Genomic DNA, 15258 nt, shown 5'->3' with positions numbered 1-15258 from the left:
TCGCTGAGACATAGCCCAAATATTATTCTTGGTAGAGACATTTGAAATACCTTACACCACGGTTGTTAAAGATTTGAGGAAATATTAATATTCTGAACTTCAAAACCCCTTCTTTGATCATCAACATTCTCCTCCTCAGTGAGGGGTATTACAGATCAACTCAATGTGAAATACAGACCAAATATGTTAACAGCATACACAAACTTTCTTTTAACACACATTTAATAAACAATTAGGGATCAGCAACCTCTGGGATTGGGTCTGAAAATAATGCATTGACACAGACTAGGCAGGAAAACTGGGATATGTCCACTTGGACAGGGAGACAATGGAACACAAGACACACTGAACTGACAGAAATGGCTGGAGGTTGCATGACCCAACACCTCCACTGATGACTTGCCTTGGAGAAAGTCAACAGATTGTGGTGTGCAAACCACAGCTCTGAGTCCATGTAAGTAGGACTACTGAACTATGCAAAAACTGCATAACTTAATTAGATTGAGTTGCTAATTATGAAAGTGCTTTAACACACGTATAATAGCTTGATGGTACCTTGCGATTGTCATCCTCAAGCACGTGACGGACAGCATCCAGATAAAAGGCACCTTCTGAATCTATTAAATAAAGCCATACGCCAAATGTTAATAACACATAGATATTGACTTTGTCTAGTAAGATCAAGATTAATACATAAGTAGTGAAGTTTCCACAATCAACTGTGATTACCACCCTGAGGGTCCTGTCTTTCAGTTTTGGTTTGTGAGTCTGTGGCTGTGAGCCCCATGGGGCTATCAATGCCTTCCTGTTTCGCCGTGCATGTCTGTGTCATCATGTACCACTGAGCGTGTCTATGTCGACCTGCTCCATATTTTATTTCCATTTTTGTTCCTGTCCAGTGTCTATGTCAGGATCGGTTTTCACAGTGTCCCTGTCCCATTAATGGCTCACAATGGGAACAATTAACCGAAAAGAAAACAGTGGCATTCCTTTATTTCTTCACCATGATTCACATAATTGAAGTTGATGTAAGCAAGACTTTATTCGTAAATTGCAGTGCTCTACCAGGAAAAGTTGGCAGTTAATGTAGCTGAAGAATATAAAATTGAAGTATTTTGCTTATAGCTGCACCATGTTGGACAAGTAAGGGAGTAAGTTTGGAATACAACTTAGGGCTCCGGATTCTATGACAAGCATGTTATCCCTTTAACTATTTTCCCTGCCTAAATCACACACTGCCACCCACCCACTGACAGTCTTACCAGTTTCCGAAAGGAGCTTGCAGAACAGCTGTAATGTTGTTACACGGGACTCTGCACCTATCTGCATCAAGCTATTTTCGAAATATTTATGGACCTCACTAGAGTGAGAATGGGCTGCAAGAGTAAAGTGAAAAGAAAAAATAGACATAATTGAAAAATAACCCAACATAAAATTATGCAAGAAGGAACTCAACGCCGGGGAGCAGCCCATCAAGGCCATTCTTCAACGCATGTCCAGGAGGTATGTTATTAATGGTCTGCAACATTTAATTATGATCTTACGAGCACATGGTACTCATGTGACTACTATAGCTGTATATAGTAAACTGGGCACCATATTCCAGTAACAAGCCAACCAATGTACTGGGTGGGGAGATAAATACTGAAGCAATAGTATCTTTTAAGACGATCAAGTTACGTGTAGGGCAGTGTACAGAAATTAATGTTACAGAGGACCTGATCCCTAGTAAAGGCCAATATATACTTGCAGTATCACAAATATATACATACATACATTTATGACCAACTCACCCAGTGACAGGATAATAGCCGTGGACAACTTGAGTGGCTCTTCTGTTTCATCGGAAACCCCACTTGAGGGTGTGCAGATCTGCCAATAACAAAGCCATAATAAATAATAATGGAAGCTAGGCTATCTGAAAGCCAATCCCATACATCAAGACAGCAAATAACTTCCAGTGGGGGAATGATAGCATAGGAGTTTGTCAGGACTTGTGGGGCCATGATCCATACCACGCTACAGTAAAATTAATTGTGTGGAATACAGCATATTCAGGGTGCCCGATATTGGTGGAAGTGCAAATTCTCAGATACCACTCTAAGATGGATGCCTTAGTTTCCTATGGTTTTAGGATAGTTTGTAGACTCAGAAGTCTGGCGAGATTGCAGAAGGTAGTGGTACTTAATGCTTTTAACAAAGCTGGCACTAGTGGCGGCTATTCAACGTAATCAAGACGAAGGCTGTTGTTACACTTCATCTTGGTTTATCTCTGGGGATGGTAAAGCTGTTCCCCTTTTGCGTCCTACGGTGTCTGGCCAGCATAGTGGGTTGCATGCTTTTCAGAGCAGGCCTTTTTTGCTTCACTTTTTGCCCATTTTGCGTCCCAGGTCTCTAGTCAGCAGAGTGGGGAGCGAGTGTTTCTGTCAGTGGCTTCATTAGGGCCTTTTTCTGTTCTCGCCGCCACTTGCTGTTTCTGCTGTACCACTTCATTTTTTTTTCTTTACCGGCATTCAGTTCTCGCACTTTGGCCCTCATCAGAGATGCTTGTCTTTTGTTTCCCATTCATTCCAGATTCCACGTGCCAGCATTGCTATTTGGAATTTCATGCTTATGGCCGTCAAGTTGTGCACCTGTTTTCAGAGGGCCTTCTTATATGTGGACTGGGGTCTTGAATGCTTCAAGTTTGGATTGTAAGGATATTCCAGAAATGTTGTGTATTTGGATTATTTGAACTAAATTGTGGGGTAGTTTCTGCACATATTGACTTTAGGAACCTTAGTGGGATAAATACTGAATTTCCTTGATTGATGGCATTAATCAAATGCATATGATATAGCCTTATTATTATTAAATATATAGATTTAAGATTGGGTGTACTGTTGTTGGGAATGTCATGAAGAGTCCAGTATATGTTATATAGTAAAGTCTAACTGGACAATTGAACCTCCGAGATAAGCTTTGTTAGTATTATGTATCTGTTGTAAACCATTGTTATTGGGTACAGCTTTTTTCTTTCAGGTCTCCATCCTTGGTGTTACCCCTGGGTCCCTTCCCTTTCCCTGTCACTCTGTTCCTCTGTTACCTATTATCAGAGCCAGAGCTGCCGGGAGGCAGACTTATGGGTGGTTCTTGCAGAGGAGCTCTCAACACTGGCAGATTTATATCCATTGTCTTCTTTCTTAGCATCCTAGAAGCAAATTGGTTCATATAGGAATTTTATGGATTATAATTTAATATTTTATGCAAGAGAGTTCCCAAATGCCCTTTAAAAACACTCCTACTATAAATTGGATTAAGGAGAAACTTTATTTGTTACAATATGTTACACAGGAAATGCCTGTCGCCTCCCACTGATATGCTTTGTTTGTCCTCATGTATATACTTACCAGGTGATGCAGGACGGCAAGCACGGTTGGCACAGTTCCATTCAGCGCTCTGCAACTCTTAGTAACAGCTGCCTTGATGCATAACTCAAGGGTCTGCAAGGAGATAAGAAAATTGAGATGAGGCCAAAGGGCAGTTTGTGCAAATGATGATGGTCAGTGGTGAATTACAAACTTCAAAGTATAAATTCTGTCTGAATGCAAGAGTGGGTTGGTGTGTGAATGAGCTCTCTTGTATACTAATTCTAAATACATATGACCACAAGTAGATTTTGACAGATGACCGTGCTTATGTCAAATTTTTTCTTTCCTGGTTGTTCTGTTTTCTTGACTCACAGTGCCTTAAGATCTCTCAGATCCACGTAGTGATTTCTGTAGAGGTTATCTGTTGGAGACAGATGTTGGATTTTAGTCCCTCAAGGAACCAGAAGAGAACATATTCAGCATTTAACAGGTAGCCTAGACTCACTTGTCATCGTAGGCCCTGTATTCTTAGCCACTGTTGATGATGGCCCTTGCCTTGGTTGTCCTAGTTCTCTTGGTGGTTCTAGTTCTCTTGGCTGTCTGATACTCCTTCTTCTTATGGCACTGTCTAGATCCTCTTGGCCATCTTAGTCCTTTCCTTCCTGGCCTTGGTCTTCCTGCTCCTGGTCTTCCTGCTGGTCTTGGTCTTAATGGTACCCATCAGTTTTGTTGATCTCTCTTTCCTTTTCATATCATCATACAGCCTTTGCTTTTCCTGTCCCTAGTTCTCCTGATGCGTGTCCCGTTGTGATTCCCTTGATGGTTGTGTCCTCTTGGTGGACCTGGTAATCCTAGTGCTCCTGGACTTCCTGGTTGCCCTAGTCCCTCTACTCCTCTTGGTCATTCTCCTCTTCCTGGTCTTCCACCTATAGGTTTTCCTCTTCATGCTCCTGGTTTACCAGGTTTTCCTTTTAATAGTTCTCTTAATCTTCGTATTGATTTTCATGTTCTCCTTTTCTAGGTCTCTTCCTCCTGATCATCCTCTTATTCTTCTTTCCTCTCTGTCAACTCATATTTTCCTCAAAATCATCCTCCTGGTCTTCATCTACATATTCTTGGTCCTGGTCTTCTAGGTATTGGCCATTGGCCATAAGTAGCCCTTATCCTCCTGAGATCCTACTCCTGGTAAAAGGATTATCTTTACCATGGTGCTTATTGCTGTGTCCCTCCTAGTTGTTCTTCTGGTGCTCTTGCCCTGGTGTTCTTCAATCTTTTCATTCTTCGGGTCCCAGTCCTGCTGGTCCTCATGATCTTCATTGTCCTTATGTTCATGGTCCAGCTAATCTTGGTCATCCTCTTCCTGGTCCTCTGGATCCTCTGGTGCTGTTACTCCTAGCAATCCTGGTGTTGGCCCTCAGGTTTTTCATGGTGGTCATGGTGGTGGCTGCTGTTCTGGACCTCCTAGCCTGTGCTTTCTCTTCATGGTCTTCTTCCTCTTACTGGTCTCCCTCCTCCTGGTTTTCCTCATTATTCTCCCAGTCCTCTTAGAAATCCTTTTCCTATTCTTCCTGGTCTTGATCCTCTTGGTTTTCCTAGTTCTTGGACATGGTATTGGTCCCCTGTTGGTTCAAGTTTTCCAAATCCTTCTGGTGGTCCTGGAGTTTCTAAGCTTCTTGGCTGTCCTGGACCCTCACCTCCCCTTCTACTCATCCTCATGGCCATCTTCCTCCTCCTCATTCTGTGTAGGGTCTTCACAGTGGTGTAGGTTCTCCGTGTTGACCTGCCCATCTTCTTCCTTCTTGTTCTGGTGATCCTGGTCCTCCTGATGACCCTCCCTTTCCACTTGCACATCCTTCTTCTCCATTCCATTCCATTCCAAAGTAGCTTTATTCGAAGTATACTCATAAAAGCGCAAAACAAACAACATTTAGATACAGTTAAAAATGCCTTGGCTGGATAGTTAAAAATGTTTGATAAAACGTAGATCTCAGAGCAAATGGACAAGATAAAAGTTACATTAATTCAATTTTCTTTGCATTATGAAATACATTACAGCAGACAAAAACAATTTAAAATAATCAATTACATTCAGTGGCCAGGCAAGGGAAGTTAAAATTAATGCTCACCAAGGAATTACCCAGATTTAGGTTTCAGCCTTATAGCCCACGCCCATCCTAGGTATTTGGCTACCGCTATTGTGATAAATGGTAAAGTGCTGGTGCGCATAAGCCTTTCCGCTTTGGCGCTCCTAAGTGTGCAAAGTAGTTTGCACACTGGAGCCAGCCAAACTTGCCTAGGCAGTGCATAGGCGGGACAGGCAAATAGCAGGTGGGCAACTGTTTCGCTATGACTCCCACAGGCAGGACAGATGTTATCACTTGTGGGAGTCCACCTGGACATAAGGGACTTTAAAGGTAAGGAGCCTGCCCTGAGTTGGAAGTAAAGCTTCCTATCTCTCGGCCTGGTGATATTATCCCAATAGGATTCTAATCTGGGTGCGAGTTTTGTTTCTAAGAAGATTCCCACCATAGAAGATGAGTCAGAGTTACTCCAAGCATTAAAAGCAGCCCACTCCCAATACTTCTCTTTTAGGATGTTTAGAGGGAAAAGAAGCCTCTAATGGGTTCTCCCATAGCATTCTCATTCCCAGGCCAATCAGGCTATTCCTAACACCTCTTAACCAACCGATTTTATGGAAGGCATCAGATTTTATTACATCCAGAAAACCTGAGGCATATGATGAGACTTCATGTGTTGTTATATAAAATCGGACGCAACTTGGCGACATCAATAATAGCTTTTCTACCCAAATCATATCTAAGTGGCTTAAGAGGGGTGCTTTTTGAGAAATTGGTAATGCTACGGAGGAACTTATTTTCAGAAAGAGTTAAAGGTGCTGCTTTCTCAAACCCCCATAATTCGGCACCATAAAGAGCGGGGCTAACAGCTTTAGATTCATAAACTTGGAGGACTGGTCTAATTGTTTTTTTTTAGAGACCTTTTATGCTCCAGACTTAAAGCTCCCATAACTTGTCGATGTTTCAGGGCTGCTAAATCTATATGGTAGTCCCACTTAAGTTTCTTCTCTAACTGTATACCCAAATAGGTAAAAGCCCTGACCAGTTCAAGTGGTTGTTTATTCATAAAAACCCTCCCCTTAAAACTTCGATGCGGATTAAAAGCCATGAATTTCGCTTTTGACACATTAACTTCCAGGCCTCGAGCAGCACAAAAATCTTCAAAAATTGATAGAGCTCACTGGAGGCCATTAGGAGTCTTGGAAATAATTAATGTGTCATCTGCAAACATTAAAATCGGAATTTTAACACCTGCTAGAGAAGGGGCATCTGTATTCACTGGCAACAAACGGTCCACTATTCCATTAATATACAAAGAGAATAACGTTGGTGCCATGGCACAGCCTTGCCGTACCCCTCGTTCAACGGGAAACTGGGTGGTGACCCTACCCTGCCCTCCCCAGCGGATTCTAGCATGATTGCCCTCGTGCAGCCTCATTACGAAGGTTAGGATCTCGTCCGAAAGGCCTAATTCCCTCAACGTCACCCATAACCGGGAACGGGTGACAAGGTCAAAAGCTGAACATAGATCGACAAAGGCAGCATAAAGGCTGCCCTTGCCCAATGTAACAGTCTTCCACTATAAAAGAATAAAATGAATGACTTGATCAATTGTGCTAGTGTATTTAAGGAAACCCTCTTGGAAAGGGGGCAATATACTATTCTCTTCAATCCAATCTAAGATTTTGTTTAGGATCAACTTCCCAACTACCTTCTGAATTGTATCCGTCACGCTGATCTGTAGTTCCCCGGTTGAGTTTTATCTCCTTTTTTATATACTGGAATTATCATGGCCCCTTTCCAGGAAACCGGGATCGGGCCACCCTGGGCCGTTGCATTTGCCAACAAGATGTATCTACCCCATCGTATTTTGTCGTAGAGGAACACATCTGCAGGGACACCATCGGGTCCTGGCGCTCTACCTCCAGCAACTGCACTAAGAGCTGCTAAAACTTCTTTGTCATTAAAAGCCTCATCAGTATAAAAAACATAACTAACTTCTTCCATTTGATCATCTAATGGGTTACACCCATATTGGGACCTAAAGTAATTAACCCATCCTTCATGAGAGACATGAATTAGGGGCTGATCAGGTTGACCCCCTCTGCCTCACTTAATGATATTCCAAACTAATTTGGTATTATTCTGCAAACTAGCTTCTTTTAGGTCCTGCCATCTAAGCTCATCCCATAGGCACTTGGCTTTATGGATAGCTTTTTTGTATTCATATCTTACAGTACGGACTGTACCCATTTCCCCAACCCTGATAGCATTGCCAAGGGCAATTCTTGCTTGCCTACATTCATTGTTATACCACCGAAAGGGTTTGGAGTCAGCTAGTTTCTGGCTTCTATGGCGCTTAATAAAGTGGCTACTTGTACTTCTTCTCCTCTTTGGCCTCCTGGTTCTGGTCCTTCTGGTCTACTTCATTCTACTTATTCTCCTGGTTTTACTGATCCTCCTCTTTGTCTTGGGCATGCTGGGCCTTATATCCTTGGGGTCTCAGTCATCCTGGTCGACTGTGGTTTTTGGCTGCCTGATCCTCCAGGTTTTTGCCATGGTCCTCCTGCTATTGCTTTCTCTTCATTATCTTGGAAATCCAGTTCAGTGTGTTCCTAATCCTGCTAAATGATCTTGGTGCTCCTCCTCCTCCTCCATTCAGTTGTACTGAACTTTTTGGAGAGTCTTGTTCCCTTGTCCGCCTCCTCTGTTTGACCTCCCTTTCACCCTCCTGTTTCTCCCTGTTCATCCTACAGGTCCTCTAGTTATCTGCCTGCTTCTCCAAGTGATCCACACTCCACTCATGTAGTCTCATCCAAAGTCAGCAAAATACACCCTCAAGCCAAAGGGCACACTTAGATGTAGCATGGGTGGATGAACACTATTGGAAATACATTTTCCCCTTGTTTGCTGTTAGATAGTAAAATACAGACATAATTGGGGTGCTCCTCTAAAACCTGGATCCATGTACACGCCGCTACATCTGTTTCACTATTAACAGTTGTGGACCAGGATTGCTCAATGTCCCTCTTGCACCCCTGCACACTGTGAACCATGGGAGTACAGAGGAGCCTAAACGGATAGTGTTTGCTTATGAAAATCAAAGGCAACGTGGAGGCAGGAGCTGCAACACAGAAGATGGGTGACAACTAAAAGCAGTTTTAGGAACACATTTAGCTACACAGATGCTAATGAGGAGAATGATCACCTGCAATGAAGGCTTGTAAGACTCATTGGGGGAACAACCTCAAATTATGTATATGGTCAATATGCCATACAACAAAATTCTGTCATGTTTTTATGTTTGTAGCTGGTATTCAAATTTTTATTACAAGTGGAGACTGTCAAAAGAAGGACTTGTAAGGAAATTTGAACATCCGGTCCTTTTAACTGTAAGTGCTCAGACCTAGCAGAAACTGTTCCACTTAGAGCCTCAACATTAATCTACAATTCTCAAGCATTAAAAACAATAGTTCTGTGGAAATGAAAATTGGCAGATTGGAGACGTAATGATTCTAATATTGTGTCCACCAAGGTCTACGTCACTCTTGCTTTTTCAGCTAATACAGTTTGCACGTCTCTAACTATGGACTCTTTCCTTTGCTTATATTTGTTTTTATAGCAACTAAAAGTAGTATTCTATAATTCCAACACATTATTGATTACCAACATGATACATTTCCAGTGCTCCTCTTAAGACTTCACTGTTTTACCTGTATGTTCGGTCACCAGGAGTGCAATACAAAGTCATGGGGCTCCTTAGTGAAGGTCATTTGTAAATGTACTTGTATTTCACAGGGTGTAAGCAGCCTCTCAGACTAGAGAAAATGCAATGGCACACTGTTTGTTATATGAGGTCACTAGGGCTTTAGTAAGCCCAATTACTGCTTGGGACCTATGTCAGGGCTCTAGTGACTGAAGATCTGCTGTTTTGTTATGATTAACGCATAAAGATGGAGCGTCAGTATGCTCAATTTCACTTCCATAACCAATTTTACTTACCCAGTATCACAACAACAGGCGAAGCAAATTTCAGCACTGTTGATGTTTATTTAAAATCTAGCACAATTGCTTCGGTCCACATTTCTCCTTTATTAATCCCGATTTCATATGTAACAAATACAAATGTGCATTTTGCTTCTCTGGCTGCCTTCATGGATTGTGTACTAATCACAATTGAGCTAGTTCAGTATTTGGAATTAATGTTGGAAAACTATATTCCCTGTAATCCCTTCATCTCCCAAAACAATACACCAGTTCAAAACTGAAATAATTACCAGGCGTGAATGTGTCAAATAGTGGGAAATTACTGTCCGAATAGGTGTGGTGGTTCTATTTCTCAGGGTTACCTAAGGGGCAAACTTGGAATCATACATTTTTCCTACATCCCAAAATTTCTGATACCCACAACATTGGTACTGTTGGGAGCGGAATGCCAATATGTTGGCCCAATGTACACATGATGGAGGCCTGAACCATCTCACAACTCCACCTGTGGTGTAACTAACTCACCAATGGAATCCTGTAGTTCTGTATTTACCCTCATTTCTCAATAATGTAGTGTTTCATTGCAGCTAATCTCTCATTATGAGATACAGTGTTCATTAAGAGTGGATTATTTGGGATTGGTTGAAGTGGCAAGCATGGACAGCAAATAAAGGTCACACTCACCGTGAGCAAGCGAAATGCCATATCAGCAGGCAGCTGGGGCTGGAGCCTTTCAACTTCATTGACCAACCAAGGAAGCTCCTTATCTAGTTGCTCCTCTGGCAGAATGGAGGCCAAATGTCCCAGAGTGGTGATGACCTGCCCCCAGACCTGTTAAGATAAATTACACCAGGTTTTCAGTTCCACACACTAGACATTAACTACTAAGAAAAGATGAGCCACATGTGGAAGTAGAGGGTTCCCTGGAGAGGCAGCTGCACTTGACATCTGTTCACTAGGAAGTGATTCTGTCATGCAAAGGTAGTGGTTGCTGTCACTGGCAGAATATTCCAATAGACAAAACTGATTCTCTAAAATAGAAATGTTATCCATGAATTTGTTTCGCTCTTGTCTTATTTGGATGAGGGTTCCCCACCCACTCTCTCTATTTTCTCCCTCTCCCCAGCTCTTTAAAAAAAATATATTTCCCCTGCCTCCTATTCATGGACAGGTTGTAGTAGACATAGAAAATACACTACTGCAGCTGTGATTTTATTAAATTGCCCTAGAATCTAATTCTGTCACTTTCTTTTTCAAAAATACGTATTACACTTACTGTTCCCTAATACTTAAGTATTATAGCATGGTTTAGCTTTGATTTTGTTTTATATATCTGACCTGATAGGAATTTGATACTTGGTCGGGTACAATAAAGGTTTTTACACATTTTATTCAGCTACATAAATAGAGATCACAAGTCTGGGTCAAGAGAATGAATTTCATATTTTTTTGTATTTCATCAAATGAAGTATATATGCAAAGGCAGAGGAAGGGGCAGTCAATGTGTATGCATCAGTTATCTCACAAAACGTAACAGCTCTAAACCTTCATCCACTGCACTCTGTTCTTTCCCCACTTTACCAACTCACCTCCTGGAGACTGGGGATGGTTTCAAGAAGAAATACCTTACAGGTTGAGTAGGCTTCAAAGAAAAGTGTGACTAGAGGAGTGTCTACACTGGAAGCAAACTGGCCTGATAACATCTCAATGACTGCACAAAAATAAAAAAAATTACAGTTAAGTTCAAAGGCTTAAGTGTTGCATTAATCTACACATGTACCACCTCGTCTGGTAGTGCATAGGACATACTGTGCAAAAACAGTGCAATGCGTCTGCTGATAGGAAATGAGTTTTAGCAGGTATTAGACTCAATTCACATAGATATTCTCTGACTCTCATAGATACTGTAATGGTATCCATTTCGATCATGCATCCTATTGCACTTTTGAAGCATTCTAGACAATATATGGTAATAATTCCAAATTACTGCAACTCATTGTATTGAACTAAAATGAAGGAAAGGCAGAATATGTTTCACCAGAGTACTTTTTGCATTCAATTAGCAACAAAGCAATTTAGTTTGTACAGTTTTGTTGTTTATGAAATAAGAGTGGAGAAATCAGATTTTGCACAAGTTATTACTGTATGACGATATTTGCCCTCTTGGCAAAATAAAAAAAAGTATGTAAAAATATAAAAGATGATGCATCCGAGCATTCCTTATCAGTAATTTTGTGAATCATTTTATGTGGTTACAAAGAAGTGCTGGTTCAGATATCACCAGAGTAAAAAGTGGTGTAATGATTTTGCACTCTTCTGCTAATCAGACAGGAAGACACTACACTGGTTCTCACATCTAAATAAACACTGATTCATTCAATTTCCTATATTAAGCATAGCAAAACGTGTGAAATCACATTGCCCCTTTTTCTGTCCTAATATTGAAAATGTTTAGTTGGGAGCAAATCTTGCTTCCTGCATTCTTTATTTTTCAAGAGGCAAAAATGGTAAAAATATATTTACTCCATGATTTGCACCAGTCTAAATCTTTACTTAACACGGTGACTAGTTTGCAATTTTGCGAGCTCTAGGTTGCAACAAGATGTCTGTGCCATTGAAGTGAACAATTACCTCTGGGAAATGATGTACAATTTCTACAGGTTTTAATGCTCCACTTCCTAGGGAGGTAAGTTCACAACATAAGGCCTGATTCAGGCTGTGGCAGATGGGTATCCCGTCACAAATGTGATGGGATAGCCCGTCCCTCTTATTACACATACAATAGGATACAACTTGTCCACCAAACTCTAAATCAAGCCCTTCGTTTTTTATTACTGAAAAGAATAGGGTTTTTCCCGGAGGTGCACTATACAGACTAGAGATGTGTTCCAGTCATTACATGGCAAACTTGACACAGCAGCTCAGCATGCCAGTCCAATTGGCAAATGTACTAGAAAGTAGTGGAGTTACACATTATGCAGACCATTGTTGCAGTTGAGTTCTGATTTGTGCCACAAATGAAAGTTTAATGCGGATAAGTAATCAGTTGTTGAAAACAATGGGATGAATAGGGACTGTTATTCTCTGCACCAATCAGACATAAGAAATTGCATCTCTTTGCATGAAGGGTGCTCTCAGGAAATGTTACAAAAGTGAACTTAATAAAGGTGTCCTCTCCCAACACTCTCCCAACCATCAAACCAAACCCGACCGCTCCACCAGCGCAGGTGCACACCAAGGCTAAACCAATATTTCTGGTTGATTGTAGAAGCAGTCTTCATTACAGGAAAGAGCGTTCTGAGAATCACATCTAGATATGGTTCCATTTCCGGTCCTGTAAGAGAAAATAGGACAAACAATTAATTAAACTAAACACTAATACTAACTTAAGATGATGAGTGTGCTGCAAAGTTGGTGTTGGTCATGAAACATATTGTAAAAAAATCTTGATGCATGGCTTTGTATATTTTCCACCCAGCAGAACATAAAACGTAATGCAATAAGCGGAAAAGAACGTTTCACATTGTCTTTTCCCAGGATTCACTCGCACCTTTTTATGACGGTGATGAAGGAGTTCGGCATTATAGCAGAGTTGCTGCATTTGCAGAAATTCTAAATCCTTGTACAAATAAAGGCTTAATAGTTAAGTAGCTGGTTGGTGTAGAGCTGTTTCAGTTTTTAACAGTTTTTCCTCAAGAGACATAATGAAACAAAACCTGTAAGGGACATCTGGTACTGGTATGTGGTGCTAAAATGTGAATCTAAAATGTGAAATTGCTAAATTTCAACAAATCTAAAACAATATGTATCATTTGAACATAATAACCAAAATAGCAGCAATACATTTGCATCTTTCAAAAGTGGCTGTCAGTGGACCTGTATTTAAGATGCAACCATTCACTTCTAAGGCCTCTTGCTGGAGTTCCATATTTTGAAGCCTTCTGATGGCATAAGCACGGAGATGCTTGTTTCTTTAATTCGCACTGTACAGAAAGTAATCGTTTTAGAGCTTATTTGAATTACCATTATGACATGGGGTTGCAACACATAGTGGTGCTGTTGTATTTCCTTCCAATTAATTGTCACTTCCTTAAAAAATTAATTGTTTTAACTATGCGGGCTGAAATGGCAAAGGCATGGGCATGGGACTCTATTCTGAATGCCACAATCAGTTTCAAATATATGTAGAAAATAACTTAAATATACCCTGTGGCTTCTTTCCACTTTCAATTTGCATTGTATATGCAATGCTAGTGATTGATCCATTCTCAATCACCACTGTAAAATGCATAAATTCGCCACACTGTTATGGGTTTTGTACAAAATGTAGAAATACTTTAAACAAGCAATGGAGTAAGGGAACTGAAAGAACAATGGAGTAAGGGAACTGAAAGAACATGTTGCCACATGCTTCAGAGCCCACTCTGTGTATTTGAGTGTTGTGATGACATGAGCCATAGACAGATAAAATATTTGCAGACAGACCTAAAATGAATGTAGAATCCGGTAGACTGCCACAGAGCACAGTGTTTGACAACAACATAGCATTTTTTCAAATTACCGTATTGAATTGTCATTTGATGAATGGCCCAAAAAACAATCTCCTCTGGAATAGAAGGCACCGTAAACAGATTTACAATCTTAGAAGATATTGACTGTGGTATCCACTTGGTAAGAGAAATTTGACACATTAAAGCCATCCTTTCAACTTCAGGCGAATTCTCCTAAATATGCAGAAATAGGAAATATTGGTAATTTGGAACATTTGTGACGAACAAGAGGAGAAAAACAAATCCAAAACAAGTATTAAGTACCATGGATCAGGTATAGAGGGAATATTGTGAAACAGGAGATGCTTGAACAAATCAATAACTGCTGGATTATGAATTTGGCGGATGGGATACGCCGTCACAAACGTGACGGATATCCCGTCCGCCATATTACATGTTCCAACTATAGGATATAATGGAATTGTAATACGGAGGTCGGGATATCCCTCACGTTTGTTATGGAGTAAACCTGTCCTCCAAACTCCTAATCAGGCCCTAAGACTCAATTATCAATAAGATAGAAGCGGAGCAAATAACAACAATGTAATCACTCCTTGAAATAGACCAAGTAGAACCAGCAGTTGCCAAAACAGATTGAAAATAAGGCTGTAGTCTGAGATTTCTTGACCCCTAGCAGCAAGAAAGTTTACAGGATAAAAATGGGTCATAATAAAATTATAAATATATTGATACCCCCAATGAATGAATAAATAAGTCCATCAAAATATCAGAAATTCTTGTCTTTACTTAATTTCACATCAAAAAGGCTTTTCTTTTTTTTATAAATGAATGTCTTTCTGCACTGCAGAGGTATCCAAAAGTGACTGATACCATTTAGGATGTGCACCAAATGTATTGCTTGGTACAGGCTGAGAGGTGCGAGCTATTCGACCTAGTCGCTTTCTGTATTGGCATGGGGCATATATCATCAGAAATAATTAATTCTATTTGGCTATTCTCTAGACCTGGATTACCTTAGTGTTTTATACTTATAAAATATCTGTACTAGGGGTATGAGTTTGTGAAATATTTAACCTCTTTTCAACACAATACTGGCCTTAGAGACTGCAATATCTTTTTGAGCGGAACAAAAGGTAAACTGGCTTTAAAAACACTGAATGATTATATTTACAAATATTTTACCTATTTTAAGTCTAACACAAATGTATTTTAAACACTCTAATTAGGATGGACTGTCTTAGATAAAAATACAAGGAAATACATGACAAAGCACAATGTCAATAAATCAACAGTACTGTAATGGTATAATACATGAACTACATGCTAATAACA

At 40.4% G+C, this 15258-nt stretch overlaps 3 protein-coding genes across 4 annotated transcripts in view; all 3 read right to left on the bottom strand.

The window, feature by feature from the left end:
- The window catches only part of LOC144827380 (maestro heat-like repeat-containing protein family member 2A), a 54937-nt gene extending 54002 nt beyond the window's left edge, over positions 1 to 935 (bottom strand). For both annotated transcript variants that reach the window (XM_078685717.1, XM_078685716.1), the window contains exon 1: positions 556 to 935. The gene's annotated coding sequence lies outside the window, so the exon portion shown is untranslated. The remainder of the gene's footprint in view (positions 1 to 555) is intronic.
- On the bottom strand, positions 514 to 10523 carry LOC144828092 (uncharacterized). Its single transcript, XM_078686221.1, has 5 exons — positions 10100 to 10523; positions 3390 to 3482; positions 1794 to 1872; positions 1263 to 1376; positions 514 to 617 (listed from the first exon to the last, which is right to left on the bottom strand). The coding sequence occupies exons 1-5, from the start codon at positions 10118 to 10120 to the stop codon at positions 514 to 516; spliced, it is 411 nt and encodes a 136-aa protein (XP_078542347.1). The 5' UTR covers positions 10121 to 10523.
- Positions 10524 to 12205: 1682 nt separating this feature from the next.
- Positions 12206 to 15258, bottom strand: part of LOC144828091 (uncharacterized) — a 73159-nt gene continuing 70106 nt past the window's right edge. Inside the window, exons 4-5 of the mRNA XM_078686220.1 lie at positions 13977 to 14139; positions 12206 to 12749 (exon numbers count right to left, since the gene is read on the bottom strand). Of these exons, the coding sequence (XP_078542346.1) occupies positions 12574 to 12749; positions 13977 to 14139 (339 nt within the window). The 3' untranslated portion in view covers positions 12206 to 12573. The remainder of the gene's footprint in view (positions 12750 to 13976; positions 14140 to 15258) is intronic.

This window comes from Lissotriton helveticus, chromosome 4_1, assembly GCF_964261635.1.
Source record: "Lissotriton helveticus chromosome 4_1, aLisHel1.1, whole genome shotgun sequence".
NCBI lineage: Eukaryota > Metazoa > Chordata > Amphibia > Caudata > Salamandridae > Lissotriton > Lissotriton helveticus.
Note: the sequence above shows the minus strand (reverse complement) of the source record. Positions and strands in the feature narration are given on the sequence as shown.

Excerpts from the sequence above, each read along its gene's own strand:
- LOC144828092 (XM_078686221.1), bottom strand. The coding sequence starts at position 10,120 with ATGGCATTTCGCTTGCTCACG. Across the intron at positions 1,873-3,389 it reads TTGCCGTCCTGCATCACCTG|ATCTGCACACCCTCAAGTGG; the intron begins GTAAGTATATAC and ends TGTTATTGGCAG. Across the intron at positions 618-1,262 it reads CAAGCTCCTTTCGGAAACTG|ATTCAGAAGGTGCCTTTTAT; the intron begins GTAAGACTGTCA and ends TTTATTTAATAG.